At 39.8% G+C, this 20405-nt stretch overlaps 5 protein-coding genes across 9 annotated transcripts; 3 read left to right on the top strand and 2 right to left on the bottom strand.

Moving 5' to 3' along the window:
• Positions 1-1868: 1868 nt before the first annotated feature.
• LOC132699599 (E3 ubiquitin-protein ligase RING1) lies at positions 1869-15236 on the top strand. Its single transcript, XM_060666407.1, has 6 exons — positions 1869-2500; positions 2554-2801; positions 3502-3642; positions 3702-3903; positions 3967-6029; positions 14889-15236. The coding sequence occupies exons 1-5, from the start codon at positions 1952-1954 to the stop codon at positions 4009-4011; spliced, it is 1185 nt and encodes a 394-aa protein (XP_060522390.1). The 5' UTR covers positions 1869-1951; the 3' UTR covers positions 4012-6029; positions 14889-15236.
• Positions 9226-15965, bottom strand: LOC132699602 (nucleoside diphosphate kinase 7). Of its 3 annotated transcripts, none has more exons than XM_060666410.1 (2): positions 15777-15965; positions 9226-12652 (listed from the first exon to the last, which is right to left on the bottom strand). In XM_060666410.1, the coding sequence occupies exon 2, from the start codon at positions 12647-12649 to the stop codon at positions 11495-11497; it is 1155 nt and encodes a 384-aa protein (XP_060522393.1). In that variant the 5' UTR covers positions 12650-12652; positions 15777-15965; the 3' UTR covers positions 9226-11494. The 3 variants fall into 3 exon arrangements, with proteins under 3 accessions (XP_060522393.1, XP_060522394.1, XP_060522395.1); XM_060666411.1 differs by lacking the exon at positions 15777-15965 and adding an exon at positions 14349-14880 and having other exon boundaries at positions 9226-14288; XM_060666412.1 differs by lacking the exon at positions 15777-15965 and adding an exon at positions 15447-15585 and having other exon boundaries at positions 11345-12652.
• Positions 15574-16914, top strand: LOC132699604 (enoyl-CoA hydratase, mitochondrial-like). Its single transcript, XM_060666416.1, has 4 exons — positions 15574-15715; positions 15972-16294; positions 16368-16536; positions 16600-16914. The coding sequence occupies exons 1-4, from the start codon at positions 15613-15615 to the stop codon at positions 16887-16889; spliced, it is 885 nt and encodes a 294-aa protein (XP_060522399.1). The 5' UTR covers positions 15574-15612; the 3' UTR covers positions 16890-16914.
• On the bottom strand, positions 16909-19124 carry LOC132699600 (platelet-activating factor acetylhydrolase-like). 2 transcript variants are annotated; one of them, XM_060666408.1, is made up of 7 exons: positions 18759-19124; positions 18384-18484; positions 18214-18325; positions 17994-18156; positions 17590-17943; positions 17307-17477; positions 16909-17255 (listed from the first exon to the last, which is right to left on the bottom strand). In XM_060666408.1, exons 1-7 carry the CDS (start codon positions 18802-18804, stop codon positions 17024-17026), a joined length of 1179 nt encoding a protein of 392 aa, XP_060522391.1. In that variant the 5' UTR covers positions 18805-19124; the 3' UTR covers positions 16909-17023. The 2 variants fall into 2 exon arrangements, with proteins under 2 accessions (XP_060522391.1, XP_060522392.1); XM_060666409.1 differs by lacking the exon at positions 18759-19124 and adding an exon at positions 18540-18675.
• Positions 18636-20173, top strand: LOC132699603 (deoxynucleoside kinase-like). 2 transcript variants are annotated; one of them, XM_060666414.1, is made up of 3 exons: positions 18636-18770; positions 19079-19367; positions 19421-20173. In XM_060666414.1, the coding sequence occupies exons 1-3, from the start codon at positions 18652-18654 to the stop codon at positions 20030-20032; spliced, it is 1020 nt and encodes a 339-aa protein (XP_060522397.1). In that variant the 5' UTR covers positions 18636-18651; the 3' UTR covers positions 20033-20173. The 2 variants fall into 2 exon arrangements, with proteins under 2 accessions (XP_060522397.1, XP_060522398.1); XM_060666415.1 differs by having other exon boundaries at positions 18657-18712.
• The last annotated feature ends 232 nt before the right edge of the window (positions 20174-20405 follow it).

Here is a 20405-nt window from a genome sequence, read left to right as displayed (position 1 = left end):
AAAAAAAGCCTTAGCATTCTGTAATGGCAGTTTATTCAGGGGATCCAGGGGATAACAAACTTTTCAACTGAATATCAAACAAGAATATATTAAAAATCTGAACAAACAAAACCTTATTTTAACCGGTGATGCCATTCTAAATACATTAACAAATGAGGAATCATATCCTCAACAAGTCTGCAACACTCGCCCTTGATATAATCCAACTTTTCCTGGGATCCAGACATCTGAGAAAGAGGCTCTTGATTTAAGTCAACAATGGCATCCATTAAATAAAACAATTCATCTTCATTGAATGTTTCTTGATTGTCAGCTTTAACCCACAATTCTAGGGTTAGCTGTAGGTAAGGCCGCTGAGATATTTTCAAAAAGTGCTCGAAAATAGCGCGACAGTTCGGGTCCTCGAGGCAGTTCTTTGCGTCTTTGAATGACTCCATTTGTTCGGCATTAAATTTTATATTTTCAAATCTATATCCACTGTCAGCCATTATGAAATACTGGTAAACCGTGAGTCACTATCCTATGCGAATTTTGCGTTTTTGAGAGGCTGCTTATCAATGTAAAGATAAGATAATCCCAATATTTGGAGATACTCTCAGAAGCTTTTTTTCTTTTAAACTACATCACGGAAAACGTAAATTTCTATAATCTACTCACGTCAAACAAGTGTACATCAAAAATCTTTGGGAAACTCAACAAAACTAGCAGGAACGGTGATTTTTCCTTAAGTAGTCTATAAAGTGAGGCAGAACCCTCTCCAAAATTCTACAACACTCGCCTTCGACGTATTCCAACTTCTGCTGGCATTCGGAAACCGTCAAAAGGGGATTTTGATTGAAGTCGCTGATGTCATCGATTAAATCAAATAGTTCATCTTCATTGAACACTTTTTGGTCGTGTGCTTTGACCCACAAGTCGAATGTTTTTTGTAAATACGGTTGTTTCGAAACTTTCAAATAGTGATGCAAAATAATACGACAATTCGGATCTTCTAGGCAATTTTTTATTCTGTCATTGAACCTCTCAATTTGTTGAATACTAAATTTGACGGTTGCCATTGGAAAATTCACCTAAGTGAAATATGTAAATATCAACTTACATCAAATCATATTAGAAATACGTATTATGATAACAAAAACAAATTTTACCAAGAAACTTACATTTTAATATACAGATTGCAATCCACGTTTCCATCCCACCTCTACTTCGTCATTTATGTACAACACAATATCTTATCGAATGCCGCACCGTAAATACCAAATTGAAGTACCAAAACCAAAATATTTACAGATGTTTATACATTTCTTTTAAGTAATTCGAAAAAATACCTAAAATTAGATCACAGATAAATTCAATTCAATTCAATTATGCGTTTCACAATAAATGTTGGGCTCGACTGCTAGGATCATTCGCCGACTTCCGTCGAGGATTTTCGTTTCTGGCATATGACCAACATGTACAAAAAAGAAAAATAACCAATAATTTGCTCAGCTAGCAAAAAACGATTCTGACCGATACCAAAAAAAATCGGCTTCCCCCCGCTTCCGCCGCGGACCATCCGGGCCCATCCGGCCTCCATACCGGCGTGAACGGGGAAAAACGACGGGGCCGACGACAATTATCACTTTAAAACATGCACTGAACACTAAAAACACTAAGTCCACCACAGAATCCATCACAGATAAAATTATGATGATTAGTATTAGCCCTCAGCTTTTTGCTCATCTATTGGCCTCGACTCGAACAACCTTACATTACATTCTCTTCTTCTTAAATTAATAAAGTCTTCTGATATGTAAGCCTAGTTTAAATTTTATCTCGTTTGCTAGACCATTGAATTAAAGAAGAAGAATTATTTGTTTATGCGGCAAAACAGAAAAATGTGACAAGATGGTGTTTCACGGTTAAGAATGTTTTCGACGCTCACGTAGACGACAAACCGTTTAAAAAAATGACGACATCGGAGCAAATAGGCTTAAACAAATCATGGGAGCTGTCGCTCTATGAGCTGCATCGAACCCCACAGGAACCCATCACTGACAATACGGAGATAGCGGTATCCCCCAGAAGCCTTCACAGCGAATTAATGTGCCCCATTTGCCTCGATATGCTTAAAAAAACGATGACAACCAAAGAATGCCTCCATAGATTTTGCTCCGAATGTATAATAACCGCCCTAAGGTCAGGGAATAAAGAATGTCCCACGTGTCGAAAAAAACTGGTGTCAAAACGGTCATTGCGCGCCGATCCAAATTTTGATTTGTTAATTTCGAAAATCTATCCGAGCAGAGACGAGTATGAGGCGCATCAGGAAAGAGTTCTCGCGAAGTTGAATAAGAGTCACTCAAGGGAAGCATTTGTGCAGTCTATAAATGAGGGCATCAAGTTGCAGAGTCAAAATAGGGTTCCGAGGGGACGGAAAAATAACGAAACCGTGACTAGCGAATCTCAGAATGAAAACGCGAATGTCACAAATGCTCCGGCTTCTAGTGAAAATAATGTAAGTATTCACGGTAGTGTTGAAATTGGGTTTCATCCTTATATTGACTTCAGGCTCCAACGCCGCCTAATAATTCGACCAACACGAGTAATCAACCTGCTCCCAACGCAACACCAACCAATCAAACAGCTCCCCAAACTAATAACAACCCAGGCAGTCCCGCGCCTTCAGGAAGAAGTACTCCTTCTCAACCTCCAAGTCCGGTGTCGTCGAGTGTGAGTTCCATTAGTAAGTCGTTGGGAAAGAGGCCGAAAAGTGTGTTGACGTCGGAAAGAAGTGAGGAAAGTGACTCCACGGAAAGGTAAGATTAATCTTATTGTACCAAGCACATCCATTTAGAGCATTTCTGGGATAGACTCATTCTAACCACAAAGGTGAACCTGCCATTTTTTGTGAGTTGTAGTTTGACTTTGTTTTTTTAACTTCTACCTTGTTAACTTGCCTTTCACATTTAGAAATGAAAAATTAAGTTTTGATCTCAGAACTATGTGGTATCGCATTTCGGTAACCAACGGGAATATATGGGCGATTTCTCCTCCGCTTCTTCGCCAGGGATGCTATCAGAGTTGAATGTATTTGAACATTTTATGCCACTACTGGAGGGATTCACCATAATATGTTGCTTATACCTTTTTCTGTCTAGTTTTTTGGGTTTTATTGGAATTTTTTTTAAAAGTTTTACTTTGTTAAAAAAAAGAATATGGAATTTTATGTATTAAACTAGGTTTTTTGTCAATGATGCATCTATGGGTTTTGGGAGTTTTTTTTTTATTGTAGGTGTACGTATATCAATAATATTTACAAAAACTTAACCTCCACTGTTGTCACTGCTTTTTACTTAGTTCTGAAGAGAAAATTAAAAGAAGAAGAAGAACCTAGTTAATTTAACTTTTCTAAAAATTTGTATTTACGGAATTTCTCGTCTTTGTTTGCCGCTTATCATTTAAAAAATGCTGGTGACCAAAATTTTTTTTACGATATAACTTATCGGCATAATATAGGACGGAGCAGACGGATACCGACGGCGAAGGGCCATCGGAACCAATGACCCTCAACGAGATCGAGTTAGTATTTAAGCCGCATCCTACGGAAATGTCTGGCGATAATGCCTTGGTCAAGGCACTGAAGGAGAACTCGATAAGGTTACTAAACCAAACTGGAGATCTTTTTCGGCATGTTTTTTTTTTTACTTATTTTACAGGTATATAAAAACGACTGCAAACGCGACAGTCGACCATCTTCACAAATATTTAGCGATGAGGTTGACTATCGATTTGGATTCTCAGCTTTCGACCACACACAATCTCTTGAACTTTTGTATATACATATCGCCGTCGACTGGTCAATATGTACAGTTGAATGGCAATCAAACGCTGGGCCAAGTAAACGACAAATATTGGAAGGTGAGGGGGAGTGGGGGGTATGATGACCGTTTCTCCGTGCGCTTTCCCCGTTTTGTTTTCTAGGTTAACAAACCATTGGAAATGTATTATTCGTGGAAGAAGACATAGGGAATGCGTAAGGGGGTTAAGAAAACTCCCGATATATAGGTTAAGTTTAGTTGTAGTTATTTATTATTGCCATTTCATGTTTTTTTTTAACAACTAACGCTGTCCCCTTCGTCCCCTTCTTGAGTATTATTAGACGATGGTGTTTAAGATTTACAAAAACTTTTTTAATCAAAAACCCTATAGAAACTAACAATTTCGGTAACGAGATAAAGGCGAGTCGCCATGTATTTTAATGTAAGACAGTGTATTTGTACATCGGAATATATTTCTGAACAAAATGATTGATTTTGAGTTATTTCAAAATTTGTGTGACCCTCAACGGTCCTCCGCAGTAAAGGTTAGGAGCAAAGAGTATATACCACCAATCCTGTCAAATTCGATTATAAATCAATGTTAAAAGTACAGAACGCCTTATACAGGGTGTTTTCCAATTGAATGTTAAAAATTAAGGCACAGTTTTGGGGTCAATTTTAAAAAGAAGACTTTATTTTAAAGTGAAAAATGTCACTTTTTAAAGGGTATCAGTTGTGTGCCACTGACCATCTGTGAAGAAATAATATTTTGGTTAAATGAGTCGCCACTGCATTGGTTAAATCGAGAACTTTTTTTGTATAAAGTAAAATATCTATCTAAAAGAAAATATCTAGTTTTTAGTTACCAAGTATTGTCCTTCATAAAAAATGTATATTGGAACACTGTTAATTTTACTTTTACCGTTTCAGTAAATTAACAAAAAATAATAATTATAAAGATTTAAAAAATTCACCAGAGTTTAGGTACTTCCTATTTGTACAGCGATTTATTGAAGTATTTTAATATAATTACTTTTAGACAATTACTTAAGTAAGAAATAATAATGGTAATCATATAAAGAGAAGAGGATTTTATTTTTTCAAGCGAAAACGGGACATCGGATTGAAAAAAAATCAAGAAATTGTATTTCCTTAGAAATTATTGGAAAATGCAAAAACAATTTTTATTATAAGAGAAATCAGTGGCGTACCATCAATGTCTGCCAAAATAGACATGTTAAATTCCGCACGGCCGCAATCGATGTAATTAAAAAAAAAAGTGGTACACTAAATAATGCATCTTGATACATAGAACATGCTTGCCAAATCTCATTAAAATATCGTATATTTTAATTTTTGAAAAATTTCCTCCCTCAAAAGTTAAGACATACGTTCATATGAAGTTTTTTTTCAAATGGACGCAAAAATCGATCCCTTAATTATTGACACTCGATTAGAAAAAACCCTGTATATTCTCTACCGGGATCAGGTCATTGTATTTTTATCGATACTCGTCATTATTTGATGGTGCGCACATCCAAATTATGTTATAGAACCGTCCTGTAGGATTCCGAGTACCACAGACCAGAGAAGTGTATGCTTTACTGTGGTCCATTCAGTGCATTGTTCATTTCTTGTGGAAGAGTAATGCAACATTCCCCGGCCGATCCTGCGGGTTTTAGTTAATTCCAGGAACATATTTTTGATGATTTAACGCAAAAATGTCAAAAATGGATACCCTCTTCACAGTTTGTAGAATTTTGCTGGAAGAAGACAAAAATGGCCACGCACGTAGACACTTAATAATAATTGGATACTCTTCGGGGTCTCCTATCGCTGCAAATTTATCTGTTTAACTTAATACCATTTTCGGAGTAATTATGACGCTTTTATCGCTATTGCAGCGAATACGCGGGTCATTTTTGACGGCTGAGGGACTGTAAGTGCTTCCACCGAAATTCGTTTAAATACCACCACCGCCGCCATTACCATTATCGATATTTTTTAACGACGGAAAAAATAATTGACGGCACAATTAGGTGACGCAGACGCTGATAGTGAGGCCGTTCGAAACATTTGCTTTTCTCTCCCCCGTTAAAAAAAAAATGAAAGTGACGGTGCTAGTTTTTGTAGCTCTCTACGCGTTGGACGAAACAAACGGCTTTAGTTTGGGCAGATTCTTCCCGTTCCATGGCAAAAACAACGAAACCCAAGACACCACGCCAGGTAAACTATATGCTATCACGTTATCCGTTATAAATGTTACCCTCAACTTTTTTTTACATTTTTGAAAAAAAGTTTAAAACAAAAGTTGGCGGGTTTGATGTGTGTATTTAATAATACGTACCTATTTATTTACACGGTGTGACAAAACATAGTATATCAAAGTTTTTAAAATTGTAAGCCCTGTGTATTATTTAAGCAAAAGCACAGTTCTTTTGGCCCTTGGCCTTGGCCCAGGCCCTTAAGGCCAGTATGTCAATGTCAAGTTTTTTGTTTAACCTTGAATTAAAACAGCTTACCTCTGCTCTTCTTTCTAATAACTTTCACATGAAAGATATTAAGCGTTCCATCACAAAATACACTTCACCATAACCTTCCAATAGCAATATGCCCACTGGCAACTGTGGTCCTCACTGACCACGTATCAAAAGTTCTAGAGAAATATAACGTCAAAACCAGATTTGATTTGAGATGCCAGGAGTTTATAGCATTCCATGCATATGCGGCAAGGAATACATTGGAGAGACCGGACGAAAAATGTCAACTAGGCTCAAACAACGTGGAAGAGCCAAACACTGACGACCTGCCAGCGGCCATGTTGGTTGTTGAAAGCCGCAAGGCCTTATGGGTCGAACGTCAGAATTTGCAATTAGAGCTGCCACTGGTTAAAAACGAAATTTCAAATCTCGCGCATGCCCATATTGGACAGACCTTCTCAAAATTTTGTTACATAGTTGCTTCACGAGTTCCTGTACGACTAGCATAGACAGGGCCCTCTATATATCTAGTAGCTATATTTAGAGACCGGACGAAAGATATCAACTAGGCTCAGAGAACATGAAAGAGCCTTAAGACTATGACAAATAAACTCATTGCCGTTGCAGTTGACGAACACAATCGCGACACCGGACATAAAATTTTATTAGATAAAACTAAAATTCTTGCATGTAATCAATTCTTCCACCAACGAAAAATCAGAGAGTCTATAGAAATCTATAAACAACCCAACAATCTTAACCGCGACTCGGGTCTTTATGGGAATCAGTCATCCGAGACACAGAAATGCAAATAGGGCCACCGTATTACATAAAAAATATAGAGATACCAATACCAATATGTAAACACTAACTTATTGAATAGGAATATTACTCTAAACATTAGAAATATCTTTCATGTTCCTGAATACACACTTTTTAACTTATCTGTTTGTTTATTTGATGTTGATGCCCAACATTAGTTTCTCTATTGGTCTCTGTGCTATTCCGAGTTTATTCCCTCTCTAGAAATCAGAATTCTTCTGCTAATATCGGCCTTTTGGATTTACGCTCCAAATCCAGTCTTCCACCCGTTTTGGTTTTTGTTAGATCTCGGAGACTTACACCCTTGTTTTATCAATTATGTTGTTTGACAACGTCTTCTAACGTTAATGTGAAGAGTTTTTGGAATACGGCCTCTTCGAACTGGTATTGGTCCTGTGGTTAGATTTCCTTTTATTTTCACTTGCAGGGTAGCCTTTTCATGTATATGCTTAATTAAGATTTCTATACCTCGAACCAATTCTAACGTTGTCCATTGCTTGATTTTTGACTTTTGGTTAGTTTATATTGTTATTTTTAACAGAAGGAATAATCATTTTTGTAATAAAATTGCAACATACATTTAGTTTCAACGTGTTTTGTATCTATAACAAGAATTTGAATGAAGAAAAATATCTGGAAATTTTACGAACAGTGGTTACAGATTTTTTAGACAATTTGAAATTAGTTACATCGCAGACGTGTTGTTTGTTTATTTTTTCTCAATACAAATTTCATATTCTCGATGTGCTTCTGAACCTTCCGGCACGCTTGCATAATATCATCAGTTACATTATCAGTATATTGTAAAAAAATATTACAATTGTAGCGGCACAAAGCGCTTCAGAATAACTTGGTACTTCGTCCTGTTGAACATCATCGTTCCTTTCGTTACCAGAGCTTTGAGGATCATTTGGCTGTCAAACTTCAGTAATAATATCATTATCCGTTAATAACTCGGTTGTTATTAACTTATCATCAACAGTTGGGAAGCTATCCAGCTCAGGAAGATACATTTCAATGTTGGCTAGATCTTAGCCGCCATTGCGCAAAAAAATTACATAGGGGAACCTTCCAGTCATCGTCATCATTATTTTTGTACTTCTCGAACCATTGAACTAGAGGTAAGTCATCGTCTGAATCAAACTCATCTTCCGATTTTATTTGAAATAGTGGTCGAAGTAACATCATTCCAACATTGTACAAATAATTTCATGGAGTCTAGGATAGTGATGTTGAAGGGTTCATGATTTGGAGGCAAAAACTCTAATCTGATATTTGAAAGGATTAGATTTTTTGCATGAGCTGCACAATTGCCAACCAGAAACAACATTTTTCTATTCTAACGTTTTCGTTTTTCATCCCAATCCTTTAAATAATTATAAAAAATTGCTGAAGTCATCCACGCTTGCTGGTTCGACTTATAAATGACATGTAGATTTTTCACATTTTTCATGCATCTCAGTCGTTCATATTTACCAATAACAAGAAGTTTGCATTTCTCGCTTGCTATCATATTTGCTCAAACCGAACCGGTGTACCTCACCTTCGACTGCTTCCCACCCAAACACTTTTCTCCTCTAAATTTAAGAGTACGATCTAGAGTCATCTTGTAAAATAGCCCAATCTCGTCATCAGAGCTGTAATTTTGGCCACTTATCACCTAGACAGCACAGCACAGCTTGTTAGTTTTCTGCGCTCGTATAAAAATTTTATATCTCGGTAACGGTAGGTCCTACGGGATCGCCGTTGGTACAGAAATGATCACCGTCGAAAAAAAAAATATTTTTTTGTCTGTCCGTTCTCCGTTCTAGTCTTTTGGTTTTTCCTGAAAAAACTTTCGAACCGTTGGAGCTACAAAATTGAAATTTGCTTCCTTTTTAACCCTCCACGAGGCATATAAGCTAAGGCCCCGATTCGAAGCCGGTATCCATCTTTTTTTCGCGATTTTCGACTGTTTTTTGGACCTTGCTATAAAACACGATAAGTGTCCGAAATTTGAAGCAACCGACTTTATATTTGGCACATATGTGCAGCTTTGCCCCGTGACGGAACCTGTCGAAAATGGGGGGGCTGGGGGGTCGGGAAGTATTTAAAAAAAAATAAAAATCGCGTGTGTAAGAGTCTACAAAAAAGACCATTTTTGAATTATTGAAAATTGGCAATAATTTCAAATCTGTATTTTAGATGTCAGTTTCTTAAACTTAAACTTTTGTATTTACGGTTTTTAGTATTGTACCTGGTGTTCGCGATATTCTGTGCATTATTAAAAAACATAATAAGTACTCCAAATTTGCAGCTACCGACTTCAGACAGTTTTTTGTTTAATTTTTGATTTTTTTTGTGGTTATTTTGGCGTCCAGAAAAACATCTTCTCCTCCAAAGCCATTCATCCAATCCGAAAAATTTTATATCCGGTATACGTGGCAGACCCGACGCTATAACTTTTGTTTTACCCATTTTTTCGATTATATACAAGGTGTTTTAGTTATAGACAAAAATCTAAAAGACCCCGAAAATTGTTCTTTTAGAAAGTGACGCTTCCCGCACGCTAGATCGGTGTGTAATTAGGTATTTTACAGACGGGAGTAGAAAGACCAATTTAATAGGAAACCGCAACGAAAAATTCAAGTGTTTAGCTGTACGGCTTGCGAAAAAATTGTTTAATTTCTTAAAAAGTATTTTTTATCTCCGAAAATGCCCAAGTTCCAGAATGTTTCGCTGAATCGCAGAAAAAAATATATACATCGTGTTCCATTTAAAAAACGAAAGTTGAAATACGTTACGAGTATATCTGGCAACACCGCATGACCAAAAATATTTTACATAGGTAGCTCATATTCGCAACATTTCAGGTTTTTGTCGTAAAAACTGCTTTTTGTGCATATGTTTGTATTTCTTTTCTTTAAAATAAAAAACTTTTTACAAAACTTCTGGATTCCTCCCGAGTCAGTTTCCTTAAGGCTCTCAAAAAGCCAACAGGATGATTGGCGAAACCTCAGCAAGTTCGACTCGGTGGAATCCAGAAGTTTTGTAAATAACATTACAGAAAAATAAAAAAGTTAGAAGGCGATTACATTTACGAGGGTAGCGCCATAATTTCCCGGCCTAGTTTGTTTGCAAAATGAGCTAAAACGGCCTCTTTTAACTCACCTTCGTCATTAAACCGCCGGCCACGTATGTCCTTTTTCAAATATCCAAACAAATAATAGTCGCTGGGGCCATATCTGGACTATATAGGATGATCTATCGGTTGGAACCACATTCTAAATGGCAGCTCCGGTCAGTTTTCATCGACTTTTTACACGTATGCAGTCTCGCAATTTATGTAATAATGTTGCGTAATATTTACCATTGACAGTGGTATTAGTTTCTTTAAAATCTATCAAAAGAATTCCTTCACAATACCAAAAGATCGTGGCCATCACCTTTTTTGTTGACTGGCAGACTCTGAATTTTCTTGGAGGTGCTTCGCCCTTACGACGCCACTCCATTAATTCTTTTTTCGATAGAGGGTCATAATAGAGAAACGTAGTTTCATCACCCGTCACAATAGTTTCTATCATAGGCTTCGATTCCGACCCACAGTTCCAAAAAAGACCGCGCACACTCGACACGGCGTTGTTTTTGAATAGCCGAAAGGTTTTTATAAACCCAGCTTGCACTAACCTTATGCATACCTAAATGATCATGCAGGATTCGACGAACACTTGTTTCAGAAAGCTTAGTAATTTCTGAGATTTCCTTGACCTTTAAACGTCGATCACTCAATACCACCTCTTCCACAATCGCAAACAATATCTTCCGTTATGACCCTCCACTGGTCGACCAGTTCTTGAATCATCTTCAAGGGACTCCTACCCCATTCGAAAACGTTTTGCCCATTCTTTCACTACAGAATACGAAGGAGAACTTTGGCCGTACACACTATCCAGCCTTTCTTTAATAATTTTAGGTGCTAACTCTTCTTTTGTCAAAAACACAATTTGCGTTATTTGCGACATTTTTTCGGACACGTCCTGTTTAAAATGCTGTCAATAAAAAACTATTTGACCCAAGACTTCATTTTTTTTCGCAGCCTACTAAGATATATATTTAAAAGAAGACAAAGTTTTATCTTGATACTGGAGCTGCATCTATGTCAGACCGGGAAATTCTGGCGCTAACCTCGTAAAATAGGGCGCTTCTTCCACTTTCAAGCTTCTTGATATATGAAAGGAAACACGTAACTACCAAAATTATGAAATGTTTTTATTCTGTGCCCTAGGGAATAAAAGTTTTCCAATTTTTGGTATAAAAATTAAAAATAGATAAAAATCAATCATCTCCGGAAAAAATCACGCTTGCACCTTAACAGGAAACACGCCTGCGCTGTGCGGAGGAGAAAAAAAATCACTCTTTCAATATTTTAAAAAAAAATTCGACCTCGAGGCGCGCGTCTTCCTTCAAATCCGTACAGTGGACAGCGTTCTTGTACTTGTCGCGGCCGAACCGCGCCCTCAGCGTGCACGGCCTGATCTGTCTCGCAATATCCGAATCGGACGGGCCGCAAAACCTCCTAAAATCGCCGTGGACGTCGTCGCCGTCGCCGGCAATCTCCAACGCGACGCAAGGACCGTCTACGAAACTCAACACCAGCGCGTGGTAATCGGTCACCACGCCCTTGTACACCTCGAGGAAGTCGTCCGCGTTCGCGGCGCTCAAGCGAAACATCTCGAGGGCCGCTATACGAAACCTAACCTCACTTATCGCGGAAATTATGTACCCGAGCTTGCCTTCGAGGACCGCGTGTGGCTTGACCACGCAACACGTCGTGTTTTGTCCCGAAACGTCGGCACCCGAACCCGGACGCGGCTTGTCCTTCGGGAAAAAGAACGCAGCCTCCCTAATCGCGTTCGCCGCGTCGCGGGATCCGTCAAGTCCGTTTGTTATCTCGCCGTCCCCGCCGTAAACCGCTCTAAGGCTACCCGGGGCTAATTTACGCGCTTCCGAAGGGTCTGCCGGGCCCAACGCTTCGAGCCACTTGTCCACCGCACTCTCGCCGACTAGTTCCAACGCGACGATCGGATCGGACACTAAATGTTCGAGTACCGGCGCCAACGTGCCGTCACCTTTCATCGGCTCGTACAGATCGAGCACCTCTTTCCTGGTCAGCCGGCACATCCTCGCGTTGCATATTTGAAAGCCGCGTTTTTCAATTTCCGCGACGATCTCGCCCAGTTTCGCGACTAGGTTAGGTTTAACCACGGCCACGGTGTGCTCTTTGGTTTTGCCGACGAATTTACGCGTCCTCTGGTCCGCGTAGTCTGTGATTTTGATTTGACGCCCGTAGACGCGCACCGTGCCGCCCGTAAACAGTTCCTTTAGCGACACGTCCAACTTCGTTCTCCGCAGATAAGTCCGGTTCAAGTCGCGGTCGAACAATTCGACCGTACCGTCGCACGGGTAGAAATTTAACGTAAACCTCTTCTGGTACGACACCTCGTGGTCGAGCCATTCGGCGAGAAACGACAGCTTATCATTGTAGCCGAACTCGATTTTGGCCATGGCCTGAAAAATGACGCGACGTTCAAAGAAATTGACAGCCGAGGGTGTGACGTCACGCGGGGCCGCGCACGGACCACAGAAACGACCGTAAGGCTGCGTTCACACACGTCGGTATAATTTTGTTAGTTATTTCTATGTCCTAAAAGAAAACTGTATGTTTGCAACGGACGATATATTTTTGGCTTGTTGTACCCAAGAAAGAAATATCATAAAAGAAAAAGGATTTTCAGTACATTCCTTCTTAACTGTCAGATACTTGGAAGGTATAACCAAAGACAAATATTTTCGTAGGAGTATATCTACTTCCCCCAAAGAAATGATTTCAGTCACAATAAGGTAAGTAAATAAAGATATTTGTTATTAAACGATTATTATTACATAAACTCATATATAGTCGAAGGAAGTGTTGTGAATTGCCTTGTTGATTAAATTGATGTGAAGTTGAGTGCTGGGTATTAACACTCTTATTATTATTAATATCATGATGAAAAGAGTGGTGTGATTAAAATGTCCAAGGACGAGAAGACGATGATGAACTTGGTTCAGAATCGCATGTAATAAATGTTGATGGTTGACGTTTTCGTGTGTTGATATTTTGTATCAATTGCAATACATTCATTCGAAACTCCAATTTCACCTCATCTGTCAGTTTTTGTACCAAAAAAAAAGTGTTGTCCTCGTCTGGTTGATTTTCTAGAGGCGTATATCGACGTCTTCTTGTAAACGACCTCTTTTAGGGGCCCTTTGTGCTGTATCATTGTCACTTGTCTTTTATCAGTGACTTCTTCTAATTCATTTTCTTTTAACGGTTGAACATGTTGAGAATCATCTAAACTGGAATGCTGGTTGTACTACTGTCACCAAGAATGTTAAGTTATCATGATAAACATTTTTCTTGCTTCACCACTTTTTTTAAAGATTCTATAAATAATATTAACAGAGAATTGTAACTCGTATCAGTTAGTCACTTTCTTATATCTATGAACAGACTTTACCTGATTCTCGAGCTTTGACCTTGCGAGGCTGTTTTTACTGGATAGTTCGCGGTAGATAAAGGTACGTCATAAGAATTCAGATAGATATTTATTAGAATCTTACAATTAAACATTTTTTGAAAGTTCCTGTTTAACACTTTAAAATGTGGAGACCGTGGAAAGAAGCAGATGTTCCCCTGTTAGAAGAAGACATGGAAAACCAGGCAGAAATGGTAGTAGAACCTGATGACAATTTAGAAGACGAACTACCTCAGGAAAATTGTGCCAAAGAGTCGTTGCATATTTTTTTGAAGAAAATGGATTTTCAGTTCTGAACAATTAATGAACGTCAAGCACTAATACAATCTCAAAGAATTTCGCAATGGAGGGTGGATTATTTAAAGGCGTGGTTCGACACTGACGATAGTAAAAGGATGGGGTGATAACAGTAACAAGTATGTGCCGCCTTCACATGAAAAACACATAATTCTTCATGCTGGGTCCAAAAATGGTTGGGTGAAAGATGCTTTATTTTTGTCTGCCAAAAACGTCAAAGCAAGTGTGGATTACCATGAAAACATGACCGCGGAAATATTTGAGGACTGGTTTGAAAATAAACTGTTGCCAAAACTATCGCCAAAAACTATAATTGTGTTGGATAATACCTGGTATGATTCAGTCCAAATTAGAAAAATTCCAAAAACTATAATTGTGTTGGATAATACCTGGTATGATTCAGTCCAAATTAGAAAAATTCTTCTTCAAATAAAGAAGAAATTAAAGAATTTCTGTACGAAAATGATTTATATTTTGGAGAGAAATACACGAAAAACACAACTTCTGGAATTATTAAAAAACAAAATATTTTAATAAAGACTACAAAATCATTTTATATTTAAGTCGGTCTAAGTGGATAAACGTAATTTGGCAAAAGGTAGCTAAAATATGAGTACAAAGCTAGTCTAACTGTGAAAAAAGCAAATATAGAGGAAGACAATATTTATCGAGAACGATTAGTGGTGGAGTTGATCATTGAACTAGGTGGCGACAGTAGCGATAGTGACGATTTTTTAAGTGACCGATACTTTATTACTATTATATTTAATATTGTGTATATTAAAAATGATGCTATGTAGAAATAAAATGACATTATTGGAGTAAATAAACAGGGTGCAACGTTTATCACGGGATCGGTTGCTAAAACACTATATTTCTGGCCGAAGTATACCGGCGTGTGTGAAAGCGTCCTAAATTTATTTTTTCAGCGCCGTTGCCGATAGTGGTGAGGCTGAGGGAGCTCAACCACTTCTCGCAGGACATGATGCACAAGGATTACGTCGGCGTGGGGATCGACGCGACCGCATTTTTGGAGACGTTCAATTTGAAATGGCCCGTTAGGATCGCGGTCAAGGCGGTGCACAAAGCGTTCCAAGCCGCGCATCCCTTCTACTTGAAAATATTCCCCGGCACGAAAACCAACGCCAGCTTCACGGACAGCATCGTCGGATACTTGGAAAGTGGACCGAAAATGATGTCGACCGCGTTGAAAATTATGTCCGTGTTCGGGCAGCAATAAATACAATTTGTTTCGTACATAAAGCTCGTTAAATCAATCCGCGTATTTTTTGATCGCGCCCCGTAATCATTACTGTCCCACGTTAACCTAACCTGCACTCGCGAATGATGATGTCGCAAATAAATAATTTTAATTCCTCCGAGTCATGTCGAAGGGTTTGTAAATTACGCAACTAACGTGAATAATAAAAAAACCAAATAGAAAGGCGATAAAAACGATTAAATACTCGGAGAATACATAAACAAACCTGTGCGAGCCGCCGCGAATAGTCGACCGTTTGAGGTTACCAGTAACGTCGGAAACGCCACTGGTCGATTGTACCTTTCGGTGATAACGTGAACTTTGAGCGTTTTTAAAACAGGCACTGTTTTTCTCGCAGATAGAGATTAGACGCGTTGAAAGCGACAAGAAAAATGGCGGCGCGTTCGCTGACAAAGTTCGTTTTCTCGAAAAACTCCGCGAACTTGGTGAAAAACGCCTGCTCGGCTCAAAATGTGAGGTTATTTTCGGCGCAAGGTACGTATTTCGCAGTCTTCGCGAGAAAAAAATACTTAAAATATACTTAAACGGTACGTACCGTTTCCCGTGTTGTCAACTTAATACGAACTATTACTTAAGAACCCTTTTGTTTACTGATTCTTGAAACGTCGTCATGGCAACGCCGAAACTACTTAAAATTTCACTCGGTTGTACCGAAATTTCAATTCTCACGGAAAAACGTTGATCTTCTCGCAAAATCCGCATTTTCATTGCCACAATTTCTGCGCTAAAGCGAACTACGAGTTCATCAAGGTGTCCAAGGCCGGCGCGAAAAACAATGTAGGCGTCATCACGTTAAACAGGCCGAAAGCGTTGAACGCCTTATGCAACGGCCTGATGACCGAACTGAGCAACGCCCTCGTAGAATTCGAAGGGGACGGTTCCGTCGGCGCGATCGTAATTACGGGAAGCGAGAAGGCTTTCGCGGCGGGCGCCGACATCAAGGAAATGCAAAATAACACATTTGCGAAAAACGTGTCGGCGAACTTTCTCGAACACTGGAACAAGGTGGCGAGGACTTACAAACCTGTAATCGCAGCAGTCAACGGTTACGCGGTAAGCTTCGCTTGACAGTTTTAACGCGTGCACAGAATATGAAGTTTTGGTAATGTCTTTTGTCTATTCTCAGCTGGGCGGCGGATGCGAGCTGGCCATGATGTGTGACATCATTTACGCCGGGGAGAATGCTAAATTCGGTCAGCCCGAGATCCTTATCGGCACCATCCCCGGTGCAGGCGGCACTCAACGTCTGCCGCGTTACGTCGGAAAGTCGAAAGCGATGGAAATCGTGCTTACCGGTAAGTGAGAGCGCCGCGGCCGGCTTCGGTGGTCGAAATTTTAGCGGCGCCGTTATTTTGCAGGTAACCAGGTAAACGCGCAGGAAGCGGAGAAGATGGGATTGGCCGCGAAGGTGTTCCCCGCCGATAAACTGGTCGACGAGGCCGTCAAATTGGGCGAAAAAATTTCTGCGAATTCTCAGCTAATCGTCAAGTTGGCCAAGGAATCTGTCAACGCCGCGTTCGAGACCACACTCGCTCAGGGTTTGTTGTTCGAGAAACGCCTGTTCCACGCCACTTTCGCCACCAAGGACCGTCAAGAGGGGATGACGGCGTTCGTCGAAAAACGTCCGCCAAACTTCACAAACGAATAAAACCCTTTTTTTTCATAAAGCTGTTTATTTAAACAAAAAACGAAGAGACATTTTTTATTCTTCTTACATCCGGAATAAATCCAGAATTTTAAGAATGTGTATGCTTAGGCGTGACGTATTTTAAAGACGGAGAATCACGCCCACGGTTTGGTCAGTCCTCGTTCGACGTTCTCTTTCTCTTCCACCTTCAAATAATCCACGCAATCTCGTACGTCGCCGGGATAACCCAACGTTTTGTTCAGAAACCTCAAAATAAGACAGTTGTTGATCCGCAACGCCTGCAGTGGGTCTAACTTTTTCATGAACCAATTCAGCCAGTACCCGATCAGCAGCACGGAGTCCGTCTGGCTTTCATGCGTGGTGTGCCTATAACGTTACGTCACGCGAAAGCGCAGATGACGTCATCGCCTGACTTACCGAATGGTATAAATCTCCGAATCGGCGTTCGTCAACATTTTCGCCATCGCGTCGACGTTCGACCCTATATGAAACGTCTGCGTATTTACAAACAACAACGGCTGTCGCACCTTCTCTTCCAAGCGTTCTCCTTTAACCGGAAACATCCACGGATCGAGTAAAATCCCCTGCCTAAACGTGACACTATAAGCTTTCGCTGATTGGTTGCGTGACGAAAGTTAGTGAAGGCGATGACGTCACGAGTTTTTTATTATTTATTATTTATTTATTATTTTAAGCTTACTTAAACTCTTTCCTGATTGATAACGCATATAGAGCGGTTGCAGCGCCGAACGAATGACCCATAACCGTAACCGAATCCAAATCCAAATGACCAGCGAAATCTTCCAAGATTACGTCAGCGCTTGCAACGTCAGGCGCGTTTCGCATTATATTACGCGGCGCTTCACCCCTCTGTAGCCCGATTAAATAGTCGAGCACCGCGCAAAACTCTGCCGCCCTCACTTTCAACTGCTCGTTTCGCTTCTCGTAGTGGTCTCGTCCGAATTTGATGTACCTAAATTCGAGATTAATCTTCCGGTCGTTCTCTGCATCCGACGCGTTTTGAAAATAGTATGTGTAACACGCCGACTGGTCCCTAGAAACCAAATTAAAGGACTAAGCTTTCGTGTTATATTCGCGAGTTACTTATGTTCCAACGCAACCACCAAAAATCCCCTCGATGCCAGCTCGCAGCATATGTTCGAATAGAAAAACCGGTTCGCGCCCAACCCATGGGACATTATTACGCATTTCAATTTTTCTTCAGTCCGTGGTTTGGCTCCGTATTGGGCGGGAATCTTGATCCCATCTGAAAATACGGATCGCATACATTTGTCACATGGTCAGTGAGCGTATTTTTAAGTACCGGACCACCAAAATACGATGCGCAGTAGAAAAGAATACAACATTATCACCCTGGCTATTCCCACTAAATAATTGTCATGCGGTAGCCACTGGATCCATGTTTTCGATTGGTCCTAAAATAAATATGGTAAAGGTACTGTACGTCCAAGATGGATGATACAAACTACAAACTTTAAAACTGGAGTCTACTCTTGTAGGATAATAGAATCTGACGAATGGGCCCTCTTTTGTGTAGTCAAACATAACGTCGAGCATGCCTGGCACGTAAGGTCCTCAAAAATTAAATTATTATCAGCGTCCTCAGGATCAATAGTACTCTCAACTTACCAAACTCTTTTATCTGCGGTTGAACGAAAAGGCACAGACCGACAGTTTGACAATTCACCGAAAACAGCGCGCCAAAACCATGGATAACAGGGTTTGGTAAGTTCCGCACACGATGCGTGACGTCATTTCAATAACACAAACGGGAAATGGAACGCCTCCGGTGATGCGAGGAAGTACGTTTTTCGCGAAAACCGTTGGGAAAAGAGGGAAAAATCTTACCTGTGGCACGGGGTAAGTGCCGCGGTATGTCGCTGAACCATTTCATGTTTTATTTTCGTCTTTGTAACACCAAATTACGTGAAATTCGTCTTTTGAACTAGGTTAATTGATTTCGGCTCAGGCACTTACGATTTATGATTCTCGGTGAGAGGTCAAGGATCTTGCTAATGTGTCGGTTTGTACGCAATAATGGAGTTTGAATCGTGTAAACACTCGCGGAGTATCCAATTTGTAGCGACTCGTAAAAATATCGCTTACCATAAATTGAATTAAATTTTTATAACTTTTATATAAATTTATATCGGAAAATTTCGTTTTAGCCGAATCCCAAACGATCAACGGTTGGTGCCTAAGTTTTGTCTTAAAAGTCTCCTAAGCATGGAGGGTGTTATCACTACCATAAGCGGCTTAAAACGGCCGGCAGCTTCGCCAAGAGGTTCGCCTAGCAAGAGAACTAATTTCGTCGGCATTTCACCTATGAAGGAATTGACCAACGTTAAAACCCCGACGGACAGGCCTTTTCGCGTTTCCATTGAGGGGAACATTGGAGCCGGTAAATCAACTTTGATAAAGTATTTCCAAGAGATGGACGGTATCGAGACCTATGCTGTAGGTTTTTGTTATGGGCAATTACACTTTGAAATTTTGAAAAAATATTCCAGGAACCTTTGAATTGGTGGAGGAACGTTGACGGCCACAACCTGCTCGAGTTAATGTATTCGGATATACACGAGTGGCTCAGGGTATTCCAGAGCTATGTTCAGTTTACTAGGCTTAGTGTGCAGACCACAAAACCTCAAAGCAGCGCGACGAGGGTGCAAATGTTCGAGAGGTCGATTCAGAACAACCGGTTCTGTTTCATGGAACAAGCTTATAGCAATGGATATTTGCATGGGGCAGATTACTCTGTACTGGATCAGTGGTATAGATGGATAAGGGCTAACGTCGATATCAGTTTGGACTTGATAGTTTACTTGAGAAGCACTCCGGAAGTGGTGTATCAGAGAGTAAAGGCTAGGGGTCGGCCTGAAGAGGACGGTTTGTCTCTGGAGTACCTCAAACAGCTCCACGATAGCCATGAGCAATGGTTGATGACCGATGACGAAAGATTCAACACAATTCCCGTGCTCGTGTTGGACGCGGATCGCACTTTGGAAGAAATCGTGGTGGAATACAAAAAGAATGAACACAAAATTTTAGGATATGACAAAAAGGGCCTAAAGAAAATTGAACAGGAAGAAAAAGATAAAGTGAGAAGAAAAGTTTCTTTCTAAAATTAGCACACCTACCTAGATTAAGAATCACTTTTGTACAAACCGATGCAATATAAATATGTTACTATATAACCTACAGTATGATTTTGAGTTGTATTTTTTACCTCTAACCCTAAAAAGTTACACGCAATTATACACTGGGGCAGCATATTGTATTTGATTACTAGCTTAAAAATATGTTTTACTTTTAAACAAGTCTTCCGTTTTATTCCAAAAGAATTTGCTTTTAGAGTTATCCCGTCTATTATAATAGTAAGTTTGTTCCTAGATAATGGATTGCCAATTTTTGTTCTGCAAAAGGCTTAAACTTTGCGTAGTTTTCAAACTAACCTTACTTGATCGATATAATTCCCCTCTTTTGTTTTTTTTTAAT

Source organism: Cylas formicarius, unplaced genomic scaffold (assembly GCF_029955315.1).
Source record: "Cylas formicarius isolate icCylForm1 unplaced genomic scaffold, icCylForm1.1 PGA_scaffold_3__17_contigs__length_32017465, whole genome shotgun sequence".
Classification (NCBI taxonomy): domain Eukaryota; kingdom Metazoa; phylum Arthropoda; class Insecta; order Coleoptera; family Brentidae; genus Cylas; species Cylas formicarius.
Note: the sequence above shows the minus strand (reverse complement) of the source record. Positions and strands in the feature narration are given on the sequence as shown.

Excerpts from the sequence above, each read along its gene's own strand:
- LOC132699603 (XM_060666414.1), top strand. The coding sequence starts at position 18,652 with ATGCGTGACGTCATTTCAATAACACAAACGGGAAATGGAACGCCTCCG. Across the intron at positions 18,771-19,078 it reads AATCTTACCTGTGGCACGGG|CCGAATCCCAAACGATCAAC; the intron begins GTAAGTGCCGCG and ends ATTTCGTTTTAG. Across the intron at positions 19,368-19,420 it reads ACGGTATCGAGACCTATGCT|GAACCTTTGAATTGGTGGAG; the intron begins GTAGGTTTTTGT and ends AAAATATTCCAG.
- LOC132699604 (XM_060666416.1), top strand. The coding sequence starts at position 15,613 with ATGGCGGCGCGTTCGCTGACAAAGTTCGTTTTCTCGAAAAACTCCGCG. Across the intron at positions 16,295-16,367 it reads CAGCAGTCAACGGTTACGCG|CTGGGCGGCGGATGCGAGCT; the intron begins GTAAGCTTCGCT and ends GTCTATTCTCAG. Across the intron at positions 16,537-16,599 it reads GATGGAAATCGTGCTTACCG|GTAACCAGGTAAACGCGCAG; the intron begins GTAAGTGAGAGC and ends GTTATTTTGCAG.
- LOC132699600 (XM_060666408.1), bottom strand. The coding sequence starts at position 18,804 with ATGAAATGGTTCAGCGACATACCGCGGCACTTACCCCGTGCCACAG. Across the intron at positions 18,157-18,213 it reads CATCGTATTTTGGTGGTCCG|ATGGGATCAAGATTCCCGCC; the intron begins GTACTTAAAAAT and ends CCGTATTTTCAG. Across the intron at positions 17,256-17,306 it reads TCGGAGATTTATACCATTCG|GCACACCACGCATGAAAGCC; the intron begins GTAAGTCAGGCG and ends GTAACGTTATAG.
- LOC132699602 (XM_060666410.1), bottom strand. The coding sequence starts at position 12,649 with ATGGCCAAAATCGAGTTCGGCTACAATGATAAGCTGTCGTTTCTCGCC.
- LOC132699599 (XM_060666407.1), top strand. The coding sequence starts at position 1,952 with ATGACGACATCGGAGCAAATAGGCTTAAACAAATCATGGGAGCTGTCG. Across the intron at positions 3,643-3,701 it reads CTGAAGGAGAACTCGATAAG|GTATATAAAAACGACTGCAA; the intron begins GTTACTAAACCA and ends CTTATTTTACAG. Across the intron at positions 3,904-3,966 it reads TAAACGACAAATATTGGAAG|GTTAACAAACCATTGGAAAT; the intron begins GTGAGGGGGAGT and ends TTTGTTTTCTAG.